Consider the following 24,693-nt stretch of genomic DNA (forward strand, 5'->3'; position numbering starts at 1 on the left):
GAACCTTACGTAACAGACTTGATAAAAAAAGGTGAAATGCCAAACTCGTCACTACATACTTATAAGAAAATGTTCCGAGACTTCCACTTTGAAGTATTTTTATGAACGGGATTCTTCACCTATGCAGCATTTAAAAAACCCACAAATTAATCTGAACGACAAAACCGTTAACCGCAATCAAGACAGTATCTCTGCACGATGCAGAGTCGAATGGGTATTTGGCATAATAGTGGTTCATTCCATTAATCTCTGTCCAGTGTCTCGTCTATAGGAGGACAGCCACCCCAGAGGAGATCATTTACTGGACAACACGTTCTTGACCTACACAAGTAAACTGCCAGTCCTAGACTAGTTTACTAAATTAACACTAGTACAGGTCAGCTCATAGATGAATGCATGTCATCATACCTGTATGTATATAGTATAAGTACAGCTATGATGACATGCAGTCAACGATCACTGTCAAAAAAGTACTGCCACCACAGCTGTCAAGTGCGTCACTTCATCTAAAACGATGAACATAATGTGCAAGAGTTTCTCTAAAGAGTTTCCTGTATCCTGTCGCCACTAGCAAAAAACAACTCATGGGGTATCCCCAACATTTAAATGTTAATGCTCATTTAATACCGCAAATGTATGTTTGTATGTATGTATGTGTGTGTGTGTGTGTGTGTGTGTGTGTGTGTGTATGTGTGTATGTATGTGTCTGTATGTGTGTGTATATGTATGTGTGTATGTATGTATGTGTGTAGGTATGTGTGTATGTGTGTGTGTATGTCTGTATGTATGTATATGTGTGTGTGTGTGTGTGTGTGTATGTATGTATGTATGTATGTATGTATGTGTGTGTGTGTATGTATGTGTGTGTATGTGTGTGTATATGTATGTGTGTATGTATGTATGTGTGTATGTATGTGTGTATGTATGTCTGTATGTGTGTGTGTATGTGTGTATGTGTGTGTGTCTCTGTGTGTGTGTGTGTGTATGTATGTATGTATGTATGTATGTATCTATAAATATATGTATAATTATATGTATGGAAAAAACGAACATTCTTTGAAGTTAATGTCTCACAAATAAAGACATTTAAAATATCATTTTAACGTACATGGACTGTACTCTTCAATGGAAATGTTGTTATTGTATTGGGGGGGGGGGGGGTCGTCTAAATTTGAAAAACCGTAAAATAATATATTTCACTATTACTTATATTTGTTACCTATTTTTGTAAATAAACATCTGTGAGACTTAATTATAAAATTATTATAAACTGTCTGACATCGTCAATCTTCTGAATGTATTGCGACGTTAAATCTAATCTAATATTTTTAAAGGGACATACCCTAGTTTTTAAACACTAAGGCGCATTTTTTTAAACTATTAAGCCGTTTTTGATAACTGAAATCATACTTCACTTAGACTTTATGGTTTAGATTATCAGTTTCCGTATATTGGAAGTGTTTTTTGGTCATCCTGGTGTTTTTAATATCACAAAATGCATTTCTCCTAGTTTTAAAAACGCACGTGCGTCTGAGAAGCAACAGTTATGGAGTTGAGTTTTAGTCTATTTTAGAGGGTATTTCACCATTTCAGAGTTACAGACTATGTTTCACTCAATTGTAACTTTATCCAAATGTGTTACAGGTTTGTAGATTAAATAAACTTAGTGTTAATTTTTACGGGTTAAAACTAGGGTCTGTCCCTTTAAGAATAACGAGTCATTATAAACATATGACATTCCTGAGATGGTCAACGATATAAAAGTACTAGTATATGTACAATAAATGTAAATTGTTCAGAAGTCACTCTCATTGTTTATATTTGCGTTCATACTTCAGCAGAGGCAGCAAATGTCTTGTATCCTGATGTTCTTAGACTATCAAATAGTCGAATTTGTTCAGTTGCTAATGTTCGAATTCCCGATAGGTCAATGAGTTCATCGGGCACTCTTAAATACCTACACTTGTTCATGTCTGTCCACAAGTCAAGAAGTCTCTTACGGTATTCTTCTTCGGGTAAATATGTGGGTGTTTCATCGAAATCCACTCGAAGCCGTCTGGTTAGCAGCCTCCCGTTATCGGCAATTGTTTCCGTTTGAGAATCTACAGTTGCAGGCCGTTTGGAGTCTTGCTTCTGAAACAAATCTTTCGGTAAGAGTGTTGATGGGGCTACATGTAAATAATTGTCAACACTCTTTAAGAATCGATTTTTACGAATTTCAAGTTCAGCTGCTCTGGACAGCTCGTCTTCTAACAGTTCCTGTCGACGTTCCTCGTACAGATCATCCCCAAAATTGCTGTCAATCGACTCGTCACAGGGAAATGACTTCATTTCTCGCTGTGGTCTAAAGGGTTCTGTCATCAGTCTTGCCGCATCTTTTTCGGCTGCAGAATGAGAAGAAAATGGCGAGTGGGAATGTAGAGTGACGTATCCAGAGGTGCATGTATCTGGCCGTGACGATATTGATTTGTTCGGTTCAGTGTCTGTACTCGTGTAGCGTCGTGAAGGAGTATAGACTCTGTTAGTACTCTGTCGAACCCTGCTAGATACAGAACGTTGCCCGTCATTCAAAGTCGCGACTCTCGGTCTCGTTACACCTGTGGTGATAAAACCAAGATCGGAGGATTCCCTTCGTTGTAGTTTATTGAGTATCGGTGCATCAGTGAACACACCCGTTACAGAATTGCACCGACGTGTATTATTGGCAACTGGAGTTGATGCTAGGGGTTCCGATTGTCCATCTCGGCCGATTAAGCGCGAATCAGCACTGACTACCCTGTCTACCTTATGTCCAGACGGGAAACATTTTAATCTTTTTGCCGCAGCTGCTATTTTTAATGTTCCACTGAGATTCACAGAATTGCACGTTAGTTTTATTTTGCCTTCACTGTCTAATTTTCTTAGACTGTGGATTTCTTCCGCTGATAGATATGACTTAATTTTTGTGACCTTATCTTTGAGTCGTTTGTAATTGACCCTAATGACTCTGTGGTCAAGGTCGAGCAGTTTCAGTTGGTAGCAGTATTCCAAGTGAAGAGTCTTCATGGCTCTCTCCAAGCAGCGTTGTTCCTTTTGATTGAATGTCACGGCCGCCATCTCTCGGTCTCTTCCCGGACGCACGTTCATTGTCGTATTCAATTTATGCAGCTGAAAGAAAAGAGAAACATTATGGCATTAAATAATATTGCTTGGCGGTTTACTTGAACATACGTGTGTACTGAAAACATCTGTCCTGTTTGTGGGAAAGTGCATATGCAAGATCAATTACTTCTAAAGAAACACAAATGTAGTGGACATCTAGTAGCCAATGGTTAATTAATCAGTGTGTTCTAGTGGTGGCATTAAACGAAAAAAGGTCGCGGTATCTGCTATCCTGTCTGTGGGATGGTCATATAAAAGATCCCTTGCTACTATTGGAAAACTGTAGCTGGTTACCTCTCTAAGACAATATGTCGAAATTATCAAATGTTTGACATCCAGTAGACAATGATTAATCAATCAGTGTGCTCTAATGGTGTCATAAAACGCTAAAAAAAACCTTTAAAACTTCAAACGATAGGATAAGCTGTATAAATACTGTATTCCTCGCAGATAATTGTATACCAGGTCTTGGTGGTGTATTAGTTATGCTATAGGAATTACGACTCGTTCGCATGTTCGGATTGCGAGTAAGGCTACCACCCATCTTCTACTTCACTAACCGCTAACCCAGTGTCTTGGACAGTAGTGGTAAAACTACCGTTTCTGACGCACCTTTTCCCATTCACTTAGCATGAGCGATGTCACAACCCCTCGGCGTCAACACCCCCTTCCCACACCAAATGGAGATGGTGACGTTACAGCCCAGACCTCATTTCCATTGACTTCAAGGTATTTTCCCTTTATGAAGTATGATATGACCCCGCCCATGTGTTAAACAGGGTACACTAGTGTAAGAGAATACCACACCCCCAACCAAATGTGATTTGATAGCATTGTGTTAGATAAGATGGAATGGAATTTTTACAGGATTCCACTTGGACAAAGCAACAGTACCTCTAGTATAGGCAGTGACGTCTCGGTTTGTTGACAAACAAAGGATTCCGAACTTCGTAACAGGCTTAAAGATAGTCATTCATGTCTATATTGCCCATGGCGTAGCATTTTATAAGTTAGCGATTGTAAGAACGCATAGTAACTTTATAAACTTTCATTATATGCTTCAAGCATACCATTGCCGTTGTTTGAAAACAACATTATGTAGAAATAGACGGTGGAAGCGTATTATTAACTAGATAACAAAACACGAATCGGAACATAAATTATGTTTCGGATTTAAAAAACAGTACTGGCTCTGATGGCTTTACCGCAAACATTTCAGGAATAATATGGTTACTTTATTTTACGGTCAATTAATTACAGCTTTAATATATGAGAAATGTCAAATAAATAAACGTTAGGGGTGATCACATGTATACCAAAGCAGGGCTTCAGGAATTTTTATAAAATCCACTAGCCATGGGATCAGTGATTTAAAAAATTCACTAGCCCTACTTTATTAATACAATTTTCCTAAATAAGAGTAATAATCAAATATGTCACCTATAGAGTGAGATAGAGCTTAAAAACACTAACATTGGGGGGGGGGGGGGGGGGGGGGGGGCAGGATATTCATATTTACAAAAATAGACTTAACTGCAACATTTGACCAAAATATTTCACTAGCCATCGAGCGTGGCAATAGTAGTTATTTACTAGCCCAACACTGAATATCACTAACCATGGGAGTGGGGCTGCCATAATCTAGAAGCCCTGACCAAAGCCATATAAACAAAACATTTTCTTAAGAATTGGAAACCTATTACTCTCTTCACTTGTACATATTAAATCGAATCTGTGTTTATTGCAAACCGAATTAAAAAGGTATTAAGTACAACGATTGTAAAAAATAAAACGGGTTTCGTAAAAGGTAGATGTGTAGGGGAAAACATGAGATTAATATATGACATAATATATTACACAAACGAACAAAACATCAATGGGATGTTATTATTAATAGATTTTAAAAATGCTTTGACTCTCTCTCTCTCTCTCTCTCTCTCTCTCTCTCTCTCTCTCTCTCTCTCTCTCTCTCTCTCTCTCTCTGTGCGTGTCTCTCTGTATCTCTCTCCCTCCCTTTATCCCTCTATCGCTCTATCCCCCCCCCCCCTCTCTCTCTCTCTCTCTCTCTCTCTGTGCGTGTCTCTCTGTATCTCTCTCCCTCTATCCCCCCCTCTCTCTCTCTCCCAAATCCCATGAGAATACTTTGACAATCTTAGACTCGCATGTTAATGATTCTGGCTTTCAGATGAACTATTCGAAATCTGAACTATTTAAATAATATTCAAAAGTGTTTATCATCATGTACGATGGACATCATAATGGAGTGCAAACAATTTTGAAATGTTAGGGCCCTAGGGGTAAATGTTTCAATTGATATGAAACAAATTAGAACAATGAAACAAATTCACTGAAAAGAAACATTCCATAAAAATCTGGTCGAACAATATAAAGAATGGCTTTCGACTGTATGAAAAAGATCTGGTCGAACAATATAAAGAATGGCGTTCGACTGTATGAAAATTAATGTTTATGGTCTAATCTAAATAATTAAAAGATTCGAGATTGCAGATTTAGGCACCACAAAACCATTTGCTTACAAGTTATAGTAGCTTAATATAGTCCGATTTAGGATATCGATTTTCATTTTAAAATAATACAAAATACTGAAACGCCTTTTCAAACGTTCCTTTGATGATTACAAGTGGGTTGATCTCTGTAGTACTGAATTAACCCATTTGTTTGAAAGAAAGAAAGAAAGAAAGAAATGTTATATTTAACGACGCACTCAACACATTTTATTTACGGTTATATGGCGTCAGACATATGGTTAAGGACCACACAGATTTTGAGAGGAAACCCGCTGTCGCCACTACATGGGCTACTCTTCCGATTAGCAGCAAGGGATCTTTTATTTGCGCTTCCCACAGGCAGGATAGCACAAACCATGGCCTTTGTTGAACCAGTTATGGATCACTGGTTGGTGCAAGTGGTTTACACCTACCCATTGAGCCTTGCGGAGGACTCACTCAGGGTTTGGAGTCAGTATCTGGATTAAAAATCCCATGCCTCGACTGGGATCCGAACCCAGTACCTACCAGCCTGTAGACCGATGGCCTACCACGACGCCACCGAGGCCGGTCCATTTGTTTGAAGTCACTTGTCATTGTTGGTACTAAATAACAACTGTGTTGGTGAAATGCTGCCACTTGTATAACAGCAAAAATGAGGGTAGATAACTCAAAATGTTTCTGGAAAGCCAATGTTGGTTATGTTTTACCGGCCTCGGTGGTGTCGTGGTTAAGCCTTCGTACATAAGGCTGGTAGGTACTGGGTTCGCAGCCTGGTACCGGCTCCCACCAGAATCGAGTTTTAACGACTCAGTGGGTAGGTGTAAGACCACTACACCCTCTTCTCTCTCACTAACAACTAACAACTAACCCACTGTCCTGGACAGCAGCCCAGATAGCTGAGCAGTGTTCCCAGGACAGCGTGCTTGAACCTTAATTGGATATAAGCACGAAAATAAGTTGAAATGAAATGATTATGCTTTGCATAGAAGTTAGAAAGATAATGTACTTCCAAAATGTATCAGTAACGTAGCCCTTTCGGAATTGTCCTATTTTTGACAGAATATATTCTGACAGAAATTATATTGAAATGCATGCAAAAGTGAATTGTTGTATACAGTGTTTAACTAGTTTTAGCCCTGGTGAGATTACATGTCTATTAGTTACGGTATACTTGATGATAGCACGACTAATATCATTGTGTTGATGTTGCAGGTTAAGGTGTTCTCGGCGAGACAGAACATTAACTATTTATTCAAAGACAGGGCTTGCAGAATTTAGTGTTAATTAAAGTTTGTTTGCATTATACATGATGCGTTCATCCCGGTACTGGCAAGACCAGAAGACAGGAGTTTAATTACACTGGGACCGGTGCACAGCAGCGTTAGAAGAATATGTTTAAAAAAAACATAATTTGTAATATATACGTAAAAATATGATTGGCAATAAATACGTTAATTACAATACAAACAATAGACTACACACATGTTATTATACATACATTCATATATAATACAAACACATGATGGAGATTTACGGGTAGCCCAGTACTTGTATATAAACAAATATGTTACTGTGAAAAAACGAACAAATATAGTGTAGTCAATTAGTAAATGTACTTGGTGGGGTTTTGTTTGTTTGTTTTTGTTTTTGCTTTTGTTTTTGCCCTGCCCTGCCCTGCCCTGCCCTGCCCTGCCCTGCCCTGGCCCTTCCCTGCCCTGCCCTGCCTGTCCTATTTTGGTTTGGGTGGGGGTTGTGTTGTATTTTTTTTTCAGTGTTTTTTTCGGGGGGGGGGGGTTGGGGTGACCAATTACGTGGTTTAGTATGGCGTTTTGAAGTTCTGACGTATAGTAAACACACTTCCCATTCATCAAACATTAGTCTTTTAAGTAACTCGTCAGGATATTGTTTAACTTGCTACCTAGTTCCAGTAGACATTTACTTAAGTCTATCATCAATCGTAACTCAATGACTTATTAAGGATTTCACATTGGCGGGCCACCCACATTGAAAAAAAGACAATAATATATATTTTTTAAAATCGTGTAGGATATACAGATTGAAATGATAGTTCCGATTTGCACCGTGGACCACGCCAATAATGAGACAGATTAAAAACGAATGTTTTCCGACAAGTAACCTGCCGCCGCTACAGAAACTGCTTGAGTAAGACATACAGGACAGCACACACCACGTCTTTGGGGCCACCTACACTGTATATGAGTCTCATACTGAGCGACAGTGGCCTAGTTTTAAGGTAACTCGAACAAAAAGAAAAACTAAATAAATCGTCACATACTAGTCTGACAAGTTAAATCCTAGATCTGTATTGATTACGATCGTACAAAAAGGTACGAACTAATCAAAATATATAATAGACAAACCGCACACTTGTGATACACTATACAATTACAGTATGTAATACTATCCTTCAGCGAGACATACATTTATATAGGCCGATCCAATGCATTTATTAATGGACTAAGTACTGTTTACCAAACAACACGATCAAGTTGAGTGCGAGTTTGTCGATTTGAAACGATTTGGGTCATTAATTAGTAACAAGCATATGCATGTATAGCTTAGCTTTAGTCCCTTTTTGTGAAGCACTTTAACACAGATACTTTTTCAATTTCCATATCTTAACAGCATGTATTGTAGTTCGCCTTGTATTTAATGATCGGTAACTACAAACAGACGTGGATGGATGGAACGAAGGAAATGTTTTATTTAACGACGCACTAAAGACATTTTATTTACAGTTATATGGCGTCAGATATATGGTTAAGGACCATACAGACATAGAGATAGGAAACCCGCTTTCGCCACTTCATAACTCGTTTCGATTAGCAGCAAGGGATATTTTATATGCACCATCCCACAGATAGGATAGTACATGCCACGGTCTTTGTTACACCAGTTGTGAAGCACTGGCTGGAAAGAGAAAAAGCCCAATGGGGCCACCGACGGGGATCGATCCTAAACCGACCGCGCATCGAGCGAGCGCTTTACCACTGGGCTACATACCGCTCCCAGACGTGGATGGATGCCCATTAATGTATGAATGGACAGCCATTTTAGACTGGTACATTGGTACACAATGTAGGCCATAATAAATGGTTGTGATTCAACTTTTAAAATAAGTTAACTACTGGATCTAATAAAAAATTTAAAATTTAAAACAAAAAGAAAGTTAAAAGTTTGTTTTGTTTAACGACACTAGTAGAGCACATTGATTTATCAATCATCAGCTATTGGATGTCAAACATTTGGTAATGTTGACATATAGTCTTAGAGAGAAAACCCGCTACATGTTCCCATTAGTTGCAAGGGTTATTTTATATGTACCACCCCAGACAGGAGAACACATACCATGGCCTTTGATATACCATTCGTGGTGCACTGGCTGGAACAAGAAGTAGCCCAGGGGGTCCAGTGACGGGAATCGATCCAAAACCGACAGCGCATCAAGCGAGCGCTTTACCACTGGGCTACGTCCAGCCCTCCAAAACGAAAGCAATTTTATTAATTTAGTCAAATATATAGCTTTGATCACTCCTATTACATGTATACCCAAAACAAAATCTCAAAATAAATAACAACAATTTTTTTTTAAAAACAATAAAATTAAAAACGACTATTCTTGGGATAAATACTGAACATAACCAGATCTCAAAATGTCCCTCTTAACTCAATAAATTAAAAATAAACGTAAACATGCTCGAGTAAATCAAAGATTTTTATTAACTGCGTCGTTTGCGGAACACTAAATAGAAATAAAACTTTAGCAAAAGGAAGATAGACCGAAGAACTTGTACTAAATGGAAGTATTGTTTGATTGATTAGATACAATGTACGTTCCGCTACTTCAAGTTAAATAATAAAACAAAGGTATCCATGACAGAATATGGCAACATGCACAACTGTTTATGATACTGTCTATAAATGGCAAAAGTTACACGTCGATTCTGTCCATTCGTCCATCTGTCTGTTTGTCCGTCCATCCGTCTGTCTCATATATAGAGAAAAATCAAATTAATTAAGCTATTAAGTTATTTTTCAAATTAAAATTATTATACGACAAGACCTTTTTTCTTCTACTCAGAAAGCGATTTTGAAGTTCTGACGTGTAGTAAACAAACATTATTCGTTTTAAGTAGCTCGTCGGGATATTGTTTTACTTGCTACCTAGGTCCAGCAGTCATTGACTTAAGTCTATCATTAATCGTAACTCGTTGGCCTATTAAAGGCATACTGTCACAGACCACTGACCTATTTAATGGTCTAACAAAGTATTACCTGAACAAATATAATTTGATTTGTCCCTAAATGTATTTTATTCAACCATCTTCATAACCACCATACTCCATTTATTAATGACATTTTGTAAAAATAATTGCATTATGGAAATGGTCCATAATTCAAAAACTAAAATTGCCTAGAGAGATGACTTGGATTTCACTCCATCATGATTAAGTTAAGGTGATGCGATAGCTAGATTTGGTTTCCAACAATTAATGTAGTTTTTATTTATTATCCATTTTTAGAAAAATAAGGTCCTTAATTCTGTGACAGTATGCCTTTAAGGATTTCACATTGACGGGTCACCCATATTGAAAAAAAGATAATAATATTCAGAAAAATTGTGTAGGATATACAGACTGAAATGATAGTTCCGATTTGCGCTGTGAACCAAGCCAATAATGAAATAGATTCAAGTCGAATGTTTCTCCGACAAGTAACCTCCCGCCGCTACAGAAACTACTTGAGTAACACATACAGGACAGCACACAGCACGCCACTGGCATGTCATCATTTAAAACTAGTTTGAATAGGAGTATCGCTAAAGATCGAAAGGCGTCCTAAGTCAAGAAGCGTCCTATTTTACGTACGGCTTGTTTATTACGAATCTGCGCGCGCATGAACTTTGACAACACAATAATTCTGAACCAGGAAGTACTTGCTACCAATAAAGAAAACAAAATGAGGAAAAAACAGGTAAAAAGTTATTTTTATACAAAATGCATTATACACGATCGTTATTTTAAATAGTAGCATTGATTAAAATCATATGCTATATTAAATGATAAAACTGAATACCATCGAATAACAGTAACGTCACGCTTGTGTCAAGATAGATCGATATTTCTAATCATTCCATGTGTAGTATTTACGGTTCTTGTGGCAAGTAACTAGATATTCAGGACAATCGGGCGACAATAAACAAGTCACGAAGTTTTATTTATCCTTTATAAAGAATGGTTTATTGATTTTTGTTTCAAAAGTGAACTAGAGTACATATTATAGAAAGGAAAATACCTCGTTGATCAACCTTAAATTAGATTCTCTAGTATAATTCTGCTAATAAATAATTCGTATCTTGCGTCTGGATATTTTCTCGTGTTGACCAAACATTACCGACCGTTAGTTTACATGGGCGGATCCAGGAAATATTTTTTTTTTTGGGGGGGGGGGACCAAAAAAGAAGGGCACATTGACTCGTCAAAAGGGCACCTTACTACAAGTTTTGATATTTACAATTAATATGAATTCCTACAGTTCTACGTCATAATATACTAGCAATAATGAAGTAAATTGGCGTCACTCGCGTTAGAACCTCAATGGGGCCCCATTGAGACTCGATAACACAGACACATATCTGCAAGCTTGCGCATGTACACGAAAATCTTGATTTCATTTATCTACAATATAATTATTGTTAATTATTGTTTACTACTTGAGTTTGCTTTCATTGCCCTTTTACTTAAAGGGACCATTTGAATTTTGGAAAAATGTCAGTACCTTGGTGTTGATAATGAGTTTTATTATATTTGTACTTGTACTGACGAGCAAAATGAATATGAACCCAGATGCTATACACGTAGACCAACCGCATTTCAGGCACGGCGGAGCAGGGTGGGGTGGGGGCGCTGGGGGATCTACCCACCAATAATTCAGAATTAAAATATTATTGATAGTAAATCTGAACGCAGAGATTAATTTTACTTGCAGAATGCAGTAAATTGTATTTCGGGACATTTAGTTTTCAAAAGTGTACGGGAGAGCATACCCCCTAATCCCCTAGAAACTGTTTTGCGTATTGTGATGACCCGGGAATAAAGGTAGTGCGGGACCATGTACGGCAGGACAGACAAAGCCAGGTTTCTCATGTCAAACAGGTGCCTCAAGTGATTCACAAGATGTTTGTGTTACAGAATGATCGTTTCATTGAATATTACAGGAATCAATATGTCTAAAAATATTTGTTTTAATCACAAGCAGAAACAATTTCCTATAATTACAGTTACAACAAATATACCCTTCTATTAATTTTAATCGTAACTTTAAGAAAGGTCATATCCAGCAACAGAGTATGACGTATTATTTTTCAAGTCTTCATCGCATCACATGTATATGTAATAAATAACTACAAATTAAGCGATCCCGTATATACTTTTTACACAGTTAACTTAATAATATTAAAATTGTAATATGACGCAAACAATAATTTTTCGAGAACACTTGGATCCCAGTGACGCACGCATCCCCTTGGATCCACACCAGCTGAAATTCAGGTAGGTAACTACAGAGGTTGATGGCCTGTCGCTGCAATAGGGCCTATTTGAGCTTTTAAAGTTTGATTTGTTGAACGACACCACTAGAGCACATTCATTTATTAACCATCGGCTATTGAATGTCAAACAAATGATAATTCTGACATATTGTCTTAGAGAGGAAACCCGCTACATTTTTCCATTAGCAGCAAAGGATCTATGTAAAGATGTTATTCAAAGCATAAATTGAACACGTTTTTGTTGAAAGTCACTCTATTATCCACCTTTTAAAAAAGTAATTTATCTTTAATTCTAATTACAACTGGCATATAAGCCTTTTTTCTATTGGTTATTTTTCGTGATAAGTCAGACGATATATTATGTACGGTGTCGTGGGCAACCAGGATTTACCATGATGACAAAATTCCAAGAACGCGTGCGATATGTTGCCGCTTAGCCTCGTATGTGGCGTTTTCGTTAGTATGTTAAAGCCGCACACCCTAGTTCCATCCAGCGAAAATAAATTATAATTTGGTTAATCTACAAACCTGTAACACACTTAGATCACGTTTTTATCAAATGGAGTGAAAAAGCAGGTTTTATATCGATAAATACCATGGGAATCCCCATGTCCCAATTGCTTGAAATAATTTTGAAAGTTAGTATTCTGATATCACCGGTAGATGTCGCTCGAAGCACAACAATGCGTACCTCACGACAAATTTCACAGAGTGCGCACAGACTTGGGGTGCGTTCTTTTCACCTCTCCTGGACATGTTCCAACTGTTCTATCCTGGTTGTATCCCCTCTCCAGATATCGTAAGACTTAGCAAAATTATTGGTTTTAAGGGTTTGTAACGTTTTGTATTGAGACACTTACTTGTCTGAACTTTATGGTTACTGCCCCTGCGCGTGCTGTAACCTCACCGTGGTGCAGGGGTGTAACATTCTCTTTGAGAATGGCCAATACAGCACAAATTGAAGTTTAGAGTAAAATTCGGTGTCCGTAAAATTCTGTGATATCTGTATTTGTATTTTTGCACAGTTCTTTACACTGTTTTTGTTTAAACCTTGAATTTTTATATTGATGTTGATCATCACTTTATTTATTTGCATTACCATAGTTTGACACCCAATAGCCGATGTATTTTTCGTGCTGGGGTGTCGTTAAACATTCATTCATTCATTATGGTTACTGAAAATGTTCACGAACTGTGAAGAAAAATCTCACAAATTAACAACAACAAATCGGATGTTGATTGCGCGAACCGTGCACGAGAAAACAAACCGAACCAAAATGATAACGGTCACGTGGTATACCAACGTCTGTGACATTGAAATGGAAATGTCCCGTCTAAAAATAGATTAGACCTTGTCTGCTCAACGGTTTTTTCTCAAACGTGCGTCCGTTTTTAAGAAATACGAAAAATGCATTTTGTGGTATTACAAAAACCAGGATTACCAGGATTACCATAAAACACTTCAGGTGAATGGAAATGTATATTCTAAATAATAAACGGTAAGTAAAGTGCAATTTTATTTGTGAAAAATGGGTTTAATAGCGAAAAACAACGCCGTAATGGTTAACAACTAGCCGTAACTAGGGTGTGTCCCTTTAATTCTGCGTCTTCCGTTATATCTAAACGTCGATATAAATAATTTTCAAAAACATTACTAACTTCAGATGAAAATGATATGGTTGTTGTTACTTGACTATTATTTCATGCCACTGAAATTTTGAACACTTCGTTAGCAGCAAGTAAGCTTCGGTCACTGATCGATCGCAGCATTCTATTATGTGTCTTTGTCGCTTGCTCTTCTAGTCTGTGTTCTCAAAATGGCACAGGCAGGTTCATCAGAAATAATTGTATCACAATCTGAAGTACACCATTTTTGTTTAAAATATACTTTTGGGGACAATGAAATTGATAAAGAAGACAAGATAGAAAAGACTATCGATTTTGTAAACGCAATTTTAAACAACATTACCTGCTTTGACATATCGCAACATTTTGAAAAACGCGCGGAAATAAAATTTACCCTTTCGTAAATGAATATTATTTTATGTATTTCTAAAAAACAAAATTATGTGAAAATATGTTAGTAAAAGTTATAAACTTGTAGACCTACCCCATCAACGTGTTTTTAACGAAAAAAATATTTTTAAAAAGTATTATAAATAAACAGACTACAGTACTGATAAATTTGCCATTTGCTTCGCTTCTAAGTCAATGTAGGCTAGTCGTGTGAAGAGAAAGAAAAAACGCATTATGTGATACTGTTACTTATTACAAGCGTTTTCGTTGAATATTGTAAAGAGAATAGATAATTAAGTTTAAAAAAACACAATGAAATTTGTTACAGACACTCCTAATAGGTGTAGTATTAGAATAGGGATAATATCACTGTCTTTCGTTGTTAACTATATAGAAGGAAGGAAATGTTTTATTTAACGACGCACTCAACACATTTTATTTACGGTTATATGGCGTCGGTAACTATATAGAGTAAACAGTAGCGATCGAGTAATATACGTTTTGCGCACTATAAACGAGTATAATAAATAACAGGGAAACACAGCTGGCATGTGTTCTGTATTAATTACATTCCACCTTTGTATATTATGATTTACAAAATTTAATTAAATAACACAGTTTACTACACCTGGAAAATTGATAGCATTTTATGGAATTGACAAAACGCAGTGACGTTACGCACAATGTTCGTACCTCTTACAGTAACATCAACAACGCCAACATGACAGCATGACGTTGTTAAAACTAGCAAACCTGTTCAAGCGGCTACCTGTATTAAGCAGCCAACTGTTTTATAAGATCATCTTTGTCGGCTCCATGTGATGGCTGCTTTACAGATTGCATTGCAGGAAGCAGCTTTTTAATTGTAAAAACATTGGTTCGCTTAGAAAGTTGTGTAGATTTGTAACTATTATATACAAGCATTTCTTTTACTCCTACGACTTCTGTTGTGTACAGTTTATTAATTATTTTTCGAACCATGTCATCCTGATGCTGCTATATTATATACAAATATCTAAGTATAATTATATGTATTCCTCAAATGCCATCGAACTATGGCCTGAGCGTCATAGATTAAAGTTCTGTTCTGACAGTTCTGCCAATATTTGGCTGAATTTTATTTGTTTATTTTAATAGTATTTAAAAAAAAAAAAAAAAAAAAAAAAAAAAAAATCGCCACCAATAATAAGTCGCCTTGTAAATTAAATGTCCGACAATATCATACAGCTATACGATGCACCTTAAGTAAAACAATAACTTCATGTTGTGACTGGGACAGGCCAATACATATATATATATATATAGCTTGTGACCGTTATGGCAAGTTCAACTGTCCATTTTGGACAAAACATAGTGGTAAAAAAAGAATGGCCGCTGACCGCATTGAAAATGTGGCTGTAATATACAGATAAAGAAGAAAATGCATTGGGTGGTATGGACATGTGGCCTACTGGCCGTTATTAACAAGTATACAGGTGGCCGTTATATACCAAGATATGCCACATTGATTTTAGGTTACCTAGAACAAATATTAGAAACTAAAATTATAAATATATTTGGCTCAAACTTTCAGCTATATTTCAAGAAGAACTGAAAACGTTTTCTAGATGATTGTTTCATACTGTGGCCTTTGTCCAAAATTCATTTTCTAGACACTTTAGTAATCAAGTGTGGACGCATAATAGAAACTGATATATTTTACAAAGCAACTGATAGCAAACATATACAGTACCTTTCTTTGTCATCCTGTCATCCGACTCATACAAGAAGACGTACACCATATAACCTAGTACGGCGTATCTGTAATTGTGTTAAATATACAAACACGTGATCAACGTCTCTGGGAAATCATCGTGTACCTTAAAACACGAGGCTATCCAAAGCAGCTAATCTCTGATAGTATTGAAAAGGCGGTAGTATTAAAACTGGAAGTATTTTTAAAATATACTTATTAATTCATGAAATTTGTTAAATTCAGTAAAAAGTGCATTTCAGTTTTAATCATGTTTGGATATAAAGGGCAGTATCTTTATTATCTTGTTATATTATATCTTCCAGTTTTAATACTTCAATCATGTCAGCCTGGTTTTAGTTTTGTAATTGAAGAACATTTCTTGAGTAGCAAATTTAAATAAGTAGCTATTGTAAATATGCTATTATATAGGTTTCAAACACCCGGTAAGAATATCTCATTTCATCATAAATTTTAACATACATGTTCGTGTAATAATATCGGCATTTATTTGTGTACAGTAGAGCAAACACGTCCACACTGGGGGAGTACTTATTGAATTTTTACATATATACGAGCTGTTGAAAGCTAAAAGTGTGACGGTAACCAAACGACCGAGCTAGACATAAGTATGAACATGACACGAAGATTGAGATCGCATGTAAAGACGTTTTCCGCATACCTCTGTCGTCATATCTAGTGAACACGGGTAATGTCGGGGTAAGCTGGTACAGCATTAGAACATTCTAAAGCAGACAAACATGTGTAATCGTGTTGGCTGTCGCTTCCTCTGAAGATTTATAACAGGATTATTGAACTCAACGACAGATCTCAGGCCAGATATTTAGGCCACTTTCGCCATGTGTGAAAAGGAAAGGAATATCTAAGCACATTTGGTGTTATTTGATGCTTAAAGGAACTTTCCTGAGTTTGCTGCATTTTTAAAGATGTTATCGACTAACAGAGACTTTTTAACGTAACGACTGTAATTACATATCAAATATATTTTTCTGCATAAAATATTAGCGGCTGTATATTAAACGTGTTTCTGATCGTTCTAATATTTGTATTAGTTAAATTTCATTTTATTTCCTAAAATTAGGAATTTTTCGTACGTACGAAGAGAGAGAGAGAGAGAGAGAGAGAGAGAGAGAGAGAGAGAGAGAGAGAGAGAGAGAGAGACCGAGAGAGACCGAGAGAGAGAGACCGAGAAGGAGAGGGATATATAGTGTTTATAAAATTTGTTGCAACGTACCACACAAATTCCCATCCAAAATACAGCAGAAAATGGTTAAATTTAACACAAAAAGATTAACCTAATCTATTTATTGTTGTGTGTTACGCACATCTGAATTACTAGCATGCTCAGTTTTAAACGTAGTCTCACCATTGCAGGTTACTGGTCTATTAGTTTTCAAGTCTGGTGTCACTAAACGTAGTAACTAAAGAGTGACAGTACACACTTGTTTTATGTTCAGTGTTGTTTTTCTAACCGTTTTCTGTTGAAAAGTATCGCGTTAGGCTGCCACTAATCTTGTGGACATAGAGAATAATACATGAGTGTCCGTTAGATACCATTTATCTCACAACGAGTTGTTTTAAGTGCATCTAAAGCCAGATCCTATAGCGAAAGCCAGTTTGATACGTTTTAAAACAACGAGTTGTGAGATAAATGGTATCTAACGGACACGAATGTATTATTCTATTTCTTACATATCCTAAAAAAACACACCTGGTTTTAAAGGGGCATTCCTGAGTTTGCTACGTTGTAAGATGTTTCCGACTAATAAAATGTTTTTACGATTAAGCTTACATATTAAATATATTTTATTGTTTAGAATATTAGTGTTTGTATATTCAATGTGCTTCTGGTCGTCTTAATATTTGTAAGAAGCCCAAACTGGATTTTGTCTTCAAATAATTTCGAACGTACGAAATTTTTTATTTTAGGAAATAAAAGGAAATATAACCTAGTACAAATATTAGAACGATCAGAAACACGTTTAATATACAGCCACTAATATATTATGCAGAAAAATATATTTGATATGTAATTACAATCGTTAAAAAGTTTCTGCTAGTCGATAACATCTTAAAAATTGCAGCAAACTCAGGAATGTCCCTTTAAGCAATGTTTAACATCTTTTTTCACTAAAAGTTATTTACAGCCGTTGCACTTGTAGCTAGCTTACGCGTCACAGACACATGGTTAACTATACGTCACAGTGTAATCGATTTCCATCGCGTTGTTTTTTATTGGACGTATGACATTGGTGACCTGGTCATCACCTTGGAGCAGCCAGTCGTATGTCTTGAAATTGTTAACACACGTACTTGTGTAAACAATTATGTGTTATCAAACATAACACATGGTGTTCTCACCAACCGGTGTGTAAGAAAGTTTAAATAGCACTGTGTGCAGTTAATTCTGAATGTAATATACATCGGTCGGACAAAAATTAAAACAAACCTCGTTCTTGAAAATACTCATATCTCAATAACAGTAAGTGTTTGATCTTTAAGATGCACGGAGTAAGTCGATCTCGCTACAAGTATATCGGCCAGGCGATCTCGCACAATTACAGCATGTAACCGTCATGTAACGGCCATTGCTAATCACAATGAAGCGACCGTGTGACGTGCGATAGGATAGCTTGTGGGACATAACATAGTGTTAGCCATCGCAACATGCGTGCGACATGCGATCATTTCGGAATTCCAAAATAATCGAAGCCCACTTGGTAGACTCATTATCTGAGTGGTTTTTTCCCCGTCCCAGTCAGTGTCCCACGACTGGCATATTAAAGACCGTGGTATGTGCTGCACTTTCTATGGGAGAGTTAATATAAAAGATCCGTTGCTGCTAATGTAAAAATGTTGCGGGTTTCTTCTTAGACTACAAGTCAGAATTATAAAATAGTTGACACCTAATAGCCGACGATTAATAAATCAATATGCTCTAATTGTGTCGTTAAATAAAACAACATTTTAACTTGAAAAATTAAAAGCTGCGATTCATCATATGACGCAATAAGTGGTCTCCAAGCGAAGGTGCGTTTGGGAATCTAGCGCTCGATCGTTAAATGGAAGGCTGCCATTAAATGATTTCAATACTGATATCTCTCACACGACCCACTCTGTCAGACCACTTGTAGTCTTACAGACTCTACCGGGCTTTAGTATGACACCAGTGTTCGGTCCTTGCTTTCTCCTAGGAACGCGTTAGCTCTGTCAGATTAGTGTATCGTGTTGGTTTGTTGTTGATGTTGTTTTGGTTTTGGTTTTCTAGTTTTTGTTTTGTTTTATTGATTTTTGTTCGGGGGGGGGGGGGGGGGGGGGGTGTTAATTTATTTATTTATTTAATTATTATGTGTGTGGGTTTTTATCCGCTTGTTTATTCTTGCTGTTGAGTGGGGTTTTTTGGGGAGGCAGGGGCGTAGCGTGATCTGGACCTGGGGGGGTGGGTGGGTTCGTACATGTGTATATGAACCAAGTGGACCTTTTTCTATTTTGTTTTTGCACCACCAGAAACTCCATATGTATAAACTGTATGTTTTAGTTCTGAAAGCGGACCAATTTGCTTCAGCGCGGGGGGGGGGGGGGGGGGGGGGGGGGTCTCCGAACACACCCCAGCCCACGCCCCTGGGAGGGGTAGTTAGGTTGTTTGTTTGCTGTTTATTTTTGTGGTTGTTGCTGATGCTGTTGTTTCACATTGATTACTTTCACGTTTAGCACATTATATATGTGTGTGCGTGTGCGTGCGTGCGTGTGCGTGCGTGCGCGTGCGCGTGCGTGTGTGTGTGTATAAAGAAACAGTCCTGACTACTAAAATTACATATTAGATACTTTTTCTTGTTTAGAAATCAGTGGCTGTATATTCATTGTCTTTCTAGTTGTCTTAATGTTTGTCGTAACCCAAAATGGATTTTACCTACCAAAAATGTCGTACGTAACGAAAAACAATATATATATATATGAGAAAACTTGTAAAACGAAGTTTGTGTTACTACAAACATTAAGTCTATGAGAAACACATTGAGTATATAAAATTATATTCTAAAAACTAAATTTATTTCGAGTAATTTTAAAAACCCTATTACAGTCTGTTAGTGGAAACAATTTAATGAGATCATTCTGGGGTGTCTTTTAGCATCCATTCATTCAGTCATTCATTCAGAAAAGGCTCATTATTAAAACAACTATTGATGTTATTAACGTTACCTATTAATTATTCTTCAATACATTACACAACTGACAAGGTAAAAGACAGGTAAACTTACACAGAGTATATGGTAAAGTCCAAGACATCACCAATCTGCTTCCACGTGTAATATCCGCCAAGCTGGAGCGACAGGGAATAATCGGCCAATATCATTGACAATTTCACCTGCGAGGGCTTCAATCGATCTTTGTGATGGCTTAACCAATCAACCACTCCGCGTGTGAGGACGCCTGTTGTTTATGTGGGGATAATATCCTGTTTGGATAGCCATGTGATAAAGGAGACGACAGCAATCCTTAGCAACCCGCTATTAACATTATGCTTGTCTAATACATATTCAGTTTGACTTAGCGACCAGCGGGGCGACTGAAGCATTGTTGGTTAAGATGTTTTTTGTGCGGCCTGGCCCCACTGAACACCAGTTTTCAGTGAAAGCGGACACGATTTCTTTTGCCTATTCTCCAGTTTGACTATCACGGCCGTTTGTTTGCCTCAGTGCACAGTCCATTATAAAGTAATAACATTAAATCTGGTAATGTAGTTCCCGGACAGAGCCGTCTTTCAGTAAAGCGGTATTTGATTCATCGGGAACTCGCTGAATGTAGTTACAGAAAGACACTGAAACACTTCACTGGCCGCCTGCTTCAAGTGGTTTACTCATTCACATTAAGGGAATGGAAAGTCGAATATTTATTTAAAAGACTACAGTATATTTCGAAGTACGTACGGCTCTTTTGTGTCTTACAGTTTGAAAATAAAAAGGAATAATGATTCAACGACACCTCAACACATTCTAAACTACTGCTATTTATTGGCATATCCAAATGGACCCCTGCCCTACCCGACTCGACCTGCCCGTTTGAAGTGTCCTTTTAACTACGTACAACACTAAATTGGCCTGAAAATGTGTTTATGAGCATCTTTATTTGATATATGTCCGTGGAGCATGCCCCCCAAACCACCCTACAGATCTCGTTCTCCGTAGAAGCTAGGCTCGTTTGACTTGCCCTTTTTAGACCTTTGTGGATCCGCCCCTGCTGTTTGTTGTGTAAAATTACGATAATTAATTCAACACTTGATCAAGAGAGAAAGACAAAAACCCACCCTCTTCTGCAACGCAGGCTATATAAAGCCTCCCCGGAACCAATGGTGCCATAAGAAGTTAGGTTATAAAACAACTATTATCTTTTATTTTTATAAAGCTAATTACTTGCTATGGATAAAATAATTGAGCTGAACCATGAACACACACACACACACGCGCGCGCGCATACACACACACACACACACACACACAAACACGTACACGTATATACACACACGCACGCACACACACACGCGCGCGCGCACACACACACACACACACACACACACACAAAAGGACTGTTATCACTAGTCGTATTCAAACGAAGTTATACCTACCAGATTTTCGTAATCGAAGATGTTGAAGGTGAAGTTGACTTTTCGAAAATGTGTGTTGTTTTACGATCCAGCCACACGAAGCCGACCAACGCCAGGTGGCTGATTCGTGGACAGGAAGGAGTGTCGCTAAACAGAGATACGCCTGCGAGTGGGTTCCGCAAAGCCGGTCTTCTGGAAAGTAGTATCGATTGAAGCACGTTGTTTTCATAATAATTCTCTTTTGGGACATTAACGACATAACTTTGTCAGAAGCGGATCTAGGGGGCGGGGCATGGGCCCGGGACCCCTAAATTTTGCGATATTTATAATTTTATAATATATTAATTTTCATTTTTTTTACGATCCCCCTCCAAACCTCCCAGAAAGTTCCCTTGGCATTCCACGTGATGTCACTGGGGGCCCCTAAATGGATTTTCTGGATCCGCCACTGATTGTTCTTTGTTTTGAAGCAGTTGGTTGTGTTTTATATTTAATGTTTTAATGTACCGTGTTACCCTTGGCTTATTTGTTGTTGTTTTGGTTTGTGGTGTGGGTTTTTTTTTTTTGGTTTTTCTAAATGGATTTAAATTTGTTGATAGTAATTATTCGCGTAAACGTAATTTTCACGGTTAAAGTAAAAACGCGAAAAACGTAAAAATTACACACAGGTCAATACTACTCATTTTACAGTATTTGACACCCAATAACCGATGTATATATACTACTCAAACGAATTTAAGGGTCAGACGATATTTTCGACATTATTTTCTGAATGTCAGTTATATTAGCTAGACCATAATGTCACGCATGGTATTGTTCCATTTTGACGAAAGTGGGTCTAAGCAACCCATAAATGAATTAAAATCCACTGTCACTGACACTGTCGACTAGTTCTAATGGCGAAAACATGCTGACATTTGCACGTAAATTAGGGCGAAAGCGAAAGGTCTGCTAAGTGCCCATAACTTGCTTTTTCACAAAGCGCTTCATTTGCACGCTTTGCATGTGTATTCCATGTTCCCAATGCTGAATTTCTGTATAATTGGAGCTTGCGTTCGTGTACGGTGCACACTCCAAATTCGACAATGGTACGACGTCAATTGACTATCGAAGATCGAGGAAGGGCTATTGCTTGGCTTCAGGATGGCAATACGCAAAGAAATATTGCTCTGAGACTTGGTGTCAGTCAGAGTGTCGTTGGCCGACTGTGGCAACGGTACCAAGCAACGAATTCTGTTCGAAATCGTCCACGTTCGGGAAGACCCCGAAGCACTACAAATAGAGAGGACCGCTACATCACCAATATGGCTCTACGTCAACGCACAACCACTGCACGCCGATTACGTGACAATCTGCGGACTGCGAGTGTCTGATGAAACCATACGCAATCGTCTGAGAGCCAATAATCTACGCTGCCGTCGCCAGGCTGTTCGACCACCACTCCTACCACGTCACAGAACGGCCAGACGTCACTGGTGCACACTTCATCTGCGGTGGCAACGTGTTCAGTGGGGTCGAGTGATGTTCACTGATGAGTCCAGGTTTAGTCTCCAGTTCAACGACGGTCGGGTTCGTGTCTACAGACGTCCTGGGGAGCGCTTCGCTGACGTTAACGTTAGACAACGTCACCGGTTCGGTGGTGGCAGCGTCATGGTGTGGGGCGGCATCTCTATCCACCACAGGACCCTCCTCTATGTGGTGGATGGCAATCTGAATGGAATCCACTATCTGAATGAGATTATCCGGGCCGTTGGTTCTCCCAGGCCTTCAGCAGATTGGTGGCGGGGCAGTTCTGCAGGATGACAATGCCAGACCCCACCGCGCCAGGGTGGTAACGGACTTTCTCAGACAACAAGGTATCGCCAGGATGGATTGGCCAGCATATTCGCCTGACTTGGCCCCAATAGAGCACGCCTGGGACGAATTAGGCAGGAGAGTTCGGGATAACCATGCCCCTCCGGCCAACCTTCATGATCTGGGTCAACTTCTTATGGCAGAGTGGCAGGCCATTCCCCAAGAGTTCTTCAGACGTCTGATCAACAGCACGAGGCAACGATGTGTCGAGTGGATTCACACACTATTAAACGAATGTTCTAATGTGTAAAATCCATGTTTGACAACCTTCAACTTTGACAGCATGTCATGTGACTTTCTTATATACAGTGACGTTTATTTGTGTTTTTTTGTAAATATGGAACAATAAATTAAATTTTTGGTGTAGTTTACATCATCAGTCTAATACACTCTGAAACTTATTTGGTTATAAATTTTTGACCCTTAAATTCTTTTGAGTAGTATATTTTTCGTGCTGTGGTGTCATTAAACATTCATTCATTCATTCAAACATTCATTCATTCATTCATTCATTCATTCATTCATTCTTTCATTAATTTATTCATTCATTCATTTTACAGTAGTTTGGATTTAACATGGGATCAAATGTGAAACACCAACCACCAGCAGTTGTTGATGACCTTTTGGATTATGTAAATTTGCTTTACGAGTTAGATTAAGTGTAGACAGTCGATGGGTATTGATTATGGCATTTGTGTTGGGTTTCTTTTGTTGTTGTAGTGTCGATGGTCTTTACTTCCAAGAATCTTCACTAGTTTGCTATTTGCTTGGACAATGGTGTATACATATACATATACATATACATATATATTTTCATATATATATATATATATATATATATATATATATATATATATATATATATAGTAGGCATACATTCACATTTATAAATACAATAATATAATGTGCACATTGCGGGGGATGGTAAGTAGCAACGGAATAGACCTCTACCCTTAGTTTTACCATGGCCATCTTAAATATTTTATGTTTTAATATAGTCACCCTGTTAACAATTCCTTTGAAATATTGCCTTTGAGAAAAGGGTATAGGGTTGTCAAAATGGTCGTTACAAAGAAACACTTCCACAAAAACTTTATATATATAGGATGTAAATATTAACTGGATGTCAAAATAACCTTCTACTGCAAAAGCATATGTGTGCTTGTGAACCTAAAATTCATGTGAAATGTCTGATGAAAAATATAAATGTGCGAATAGTGTCTTGTAACGTTAAAGACAAAGTATT

The 24,693-nt window shown here is 37.7% G+C and overlaps 1 protein-coding gene across 1 annotated transcript; it reads right to left on the bottom strand.

Moving 5' to 3' along the window:
• Positions 1 to 1,653: 1,653 nt before the first annotated feature.
• On the bottom strand, positions 1,654 to 20,342 carry LOC121377584. Its single transcript, XM_041505645.1, has 2 exons — positions 20,251 to 20,342; positions 1,654 to 3,147 (listed from the first exon to the last, which is right to left on the bottom strand). The coding sequence occupies exon 2, from the start codon at positions 3,124 to 3,126 to the stop codon at positions 1,828 to 1,830; it is 1,299 nt and encodes a 432-aa protein (XP_041361579.1). The 5' UTR covers positions 3,127 to 3,147; positions 20,251 to 20,342; the 3' UTR covers positions 1,654 to 1,827.
• Between the last annotated feature and the right edge of the window lie 4,351 nt (positions 20,343 to 24,693).

Source organism: Gigantopelta aegis, chromosome 2 (genome assembly GCF_016097555.1).
Source record: "Gigantopelta aegis isolate Gae_Host chromosome 2, Gae_host_genome, whole genome shotgun sequence".
Classification (NCBI taxonomy): Eukaryota; Metazoa; Mollusca; class Gastropoda; order Neomphalida; family Peltospiridae; genus Gigantopelta; species Gigantopelta aegis.

Bases quoted from the DNA above. Each gene is read 5' to 3' on its own strand.
- LOC121377584 (XM_041505645.1), bottom strand. From the start codon at position 3,126: ATGAACGTGCGTCCGGGAAGAGACCGAGAGATGGCGGCCGTGACATTC.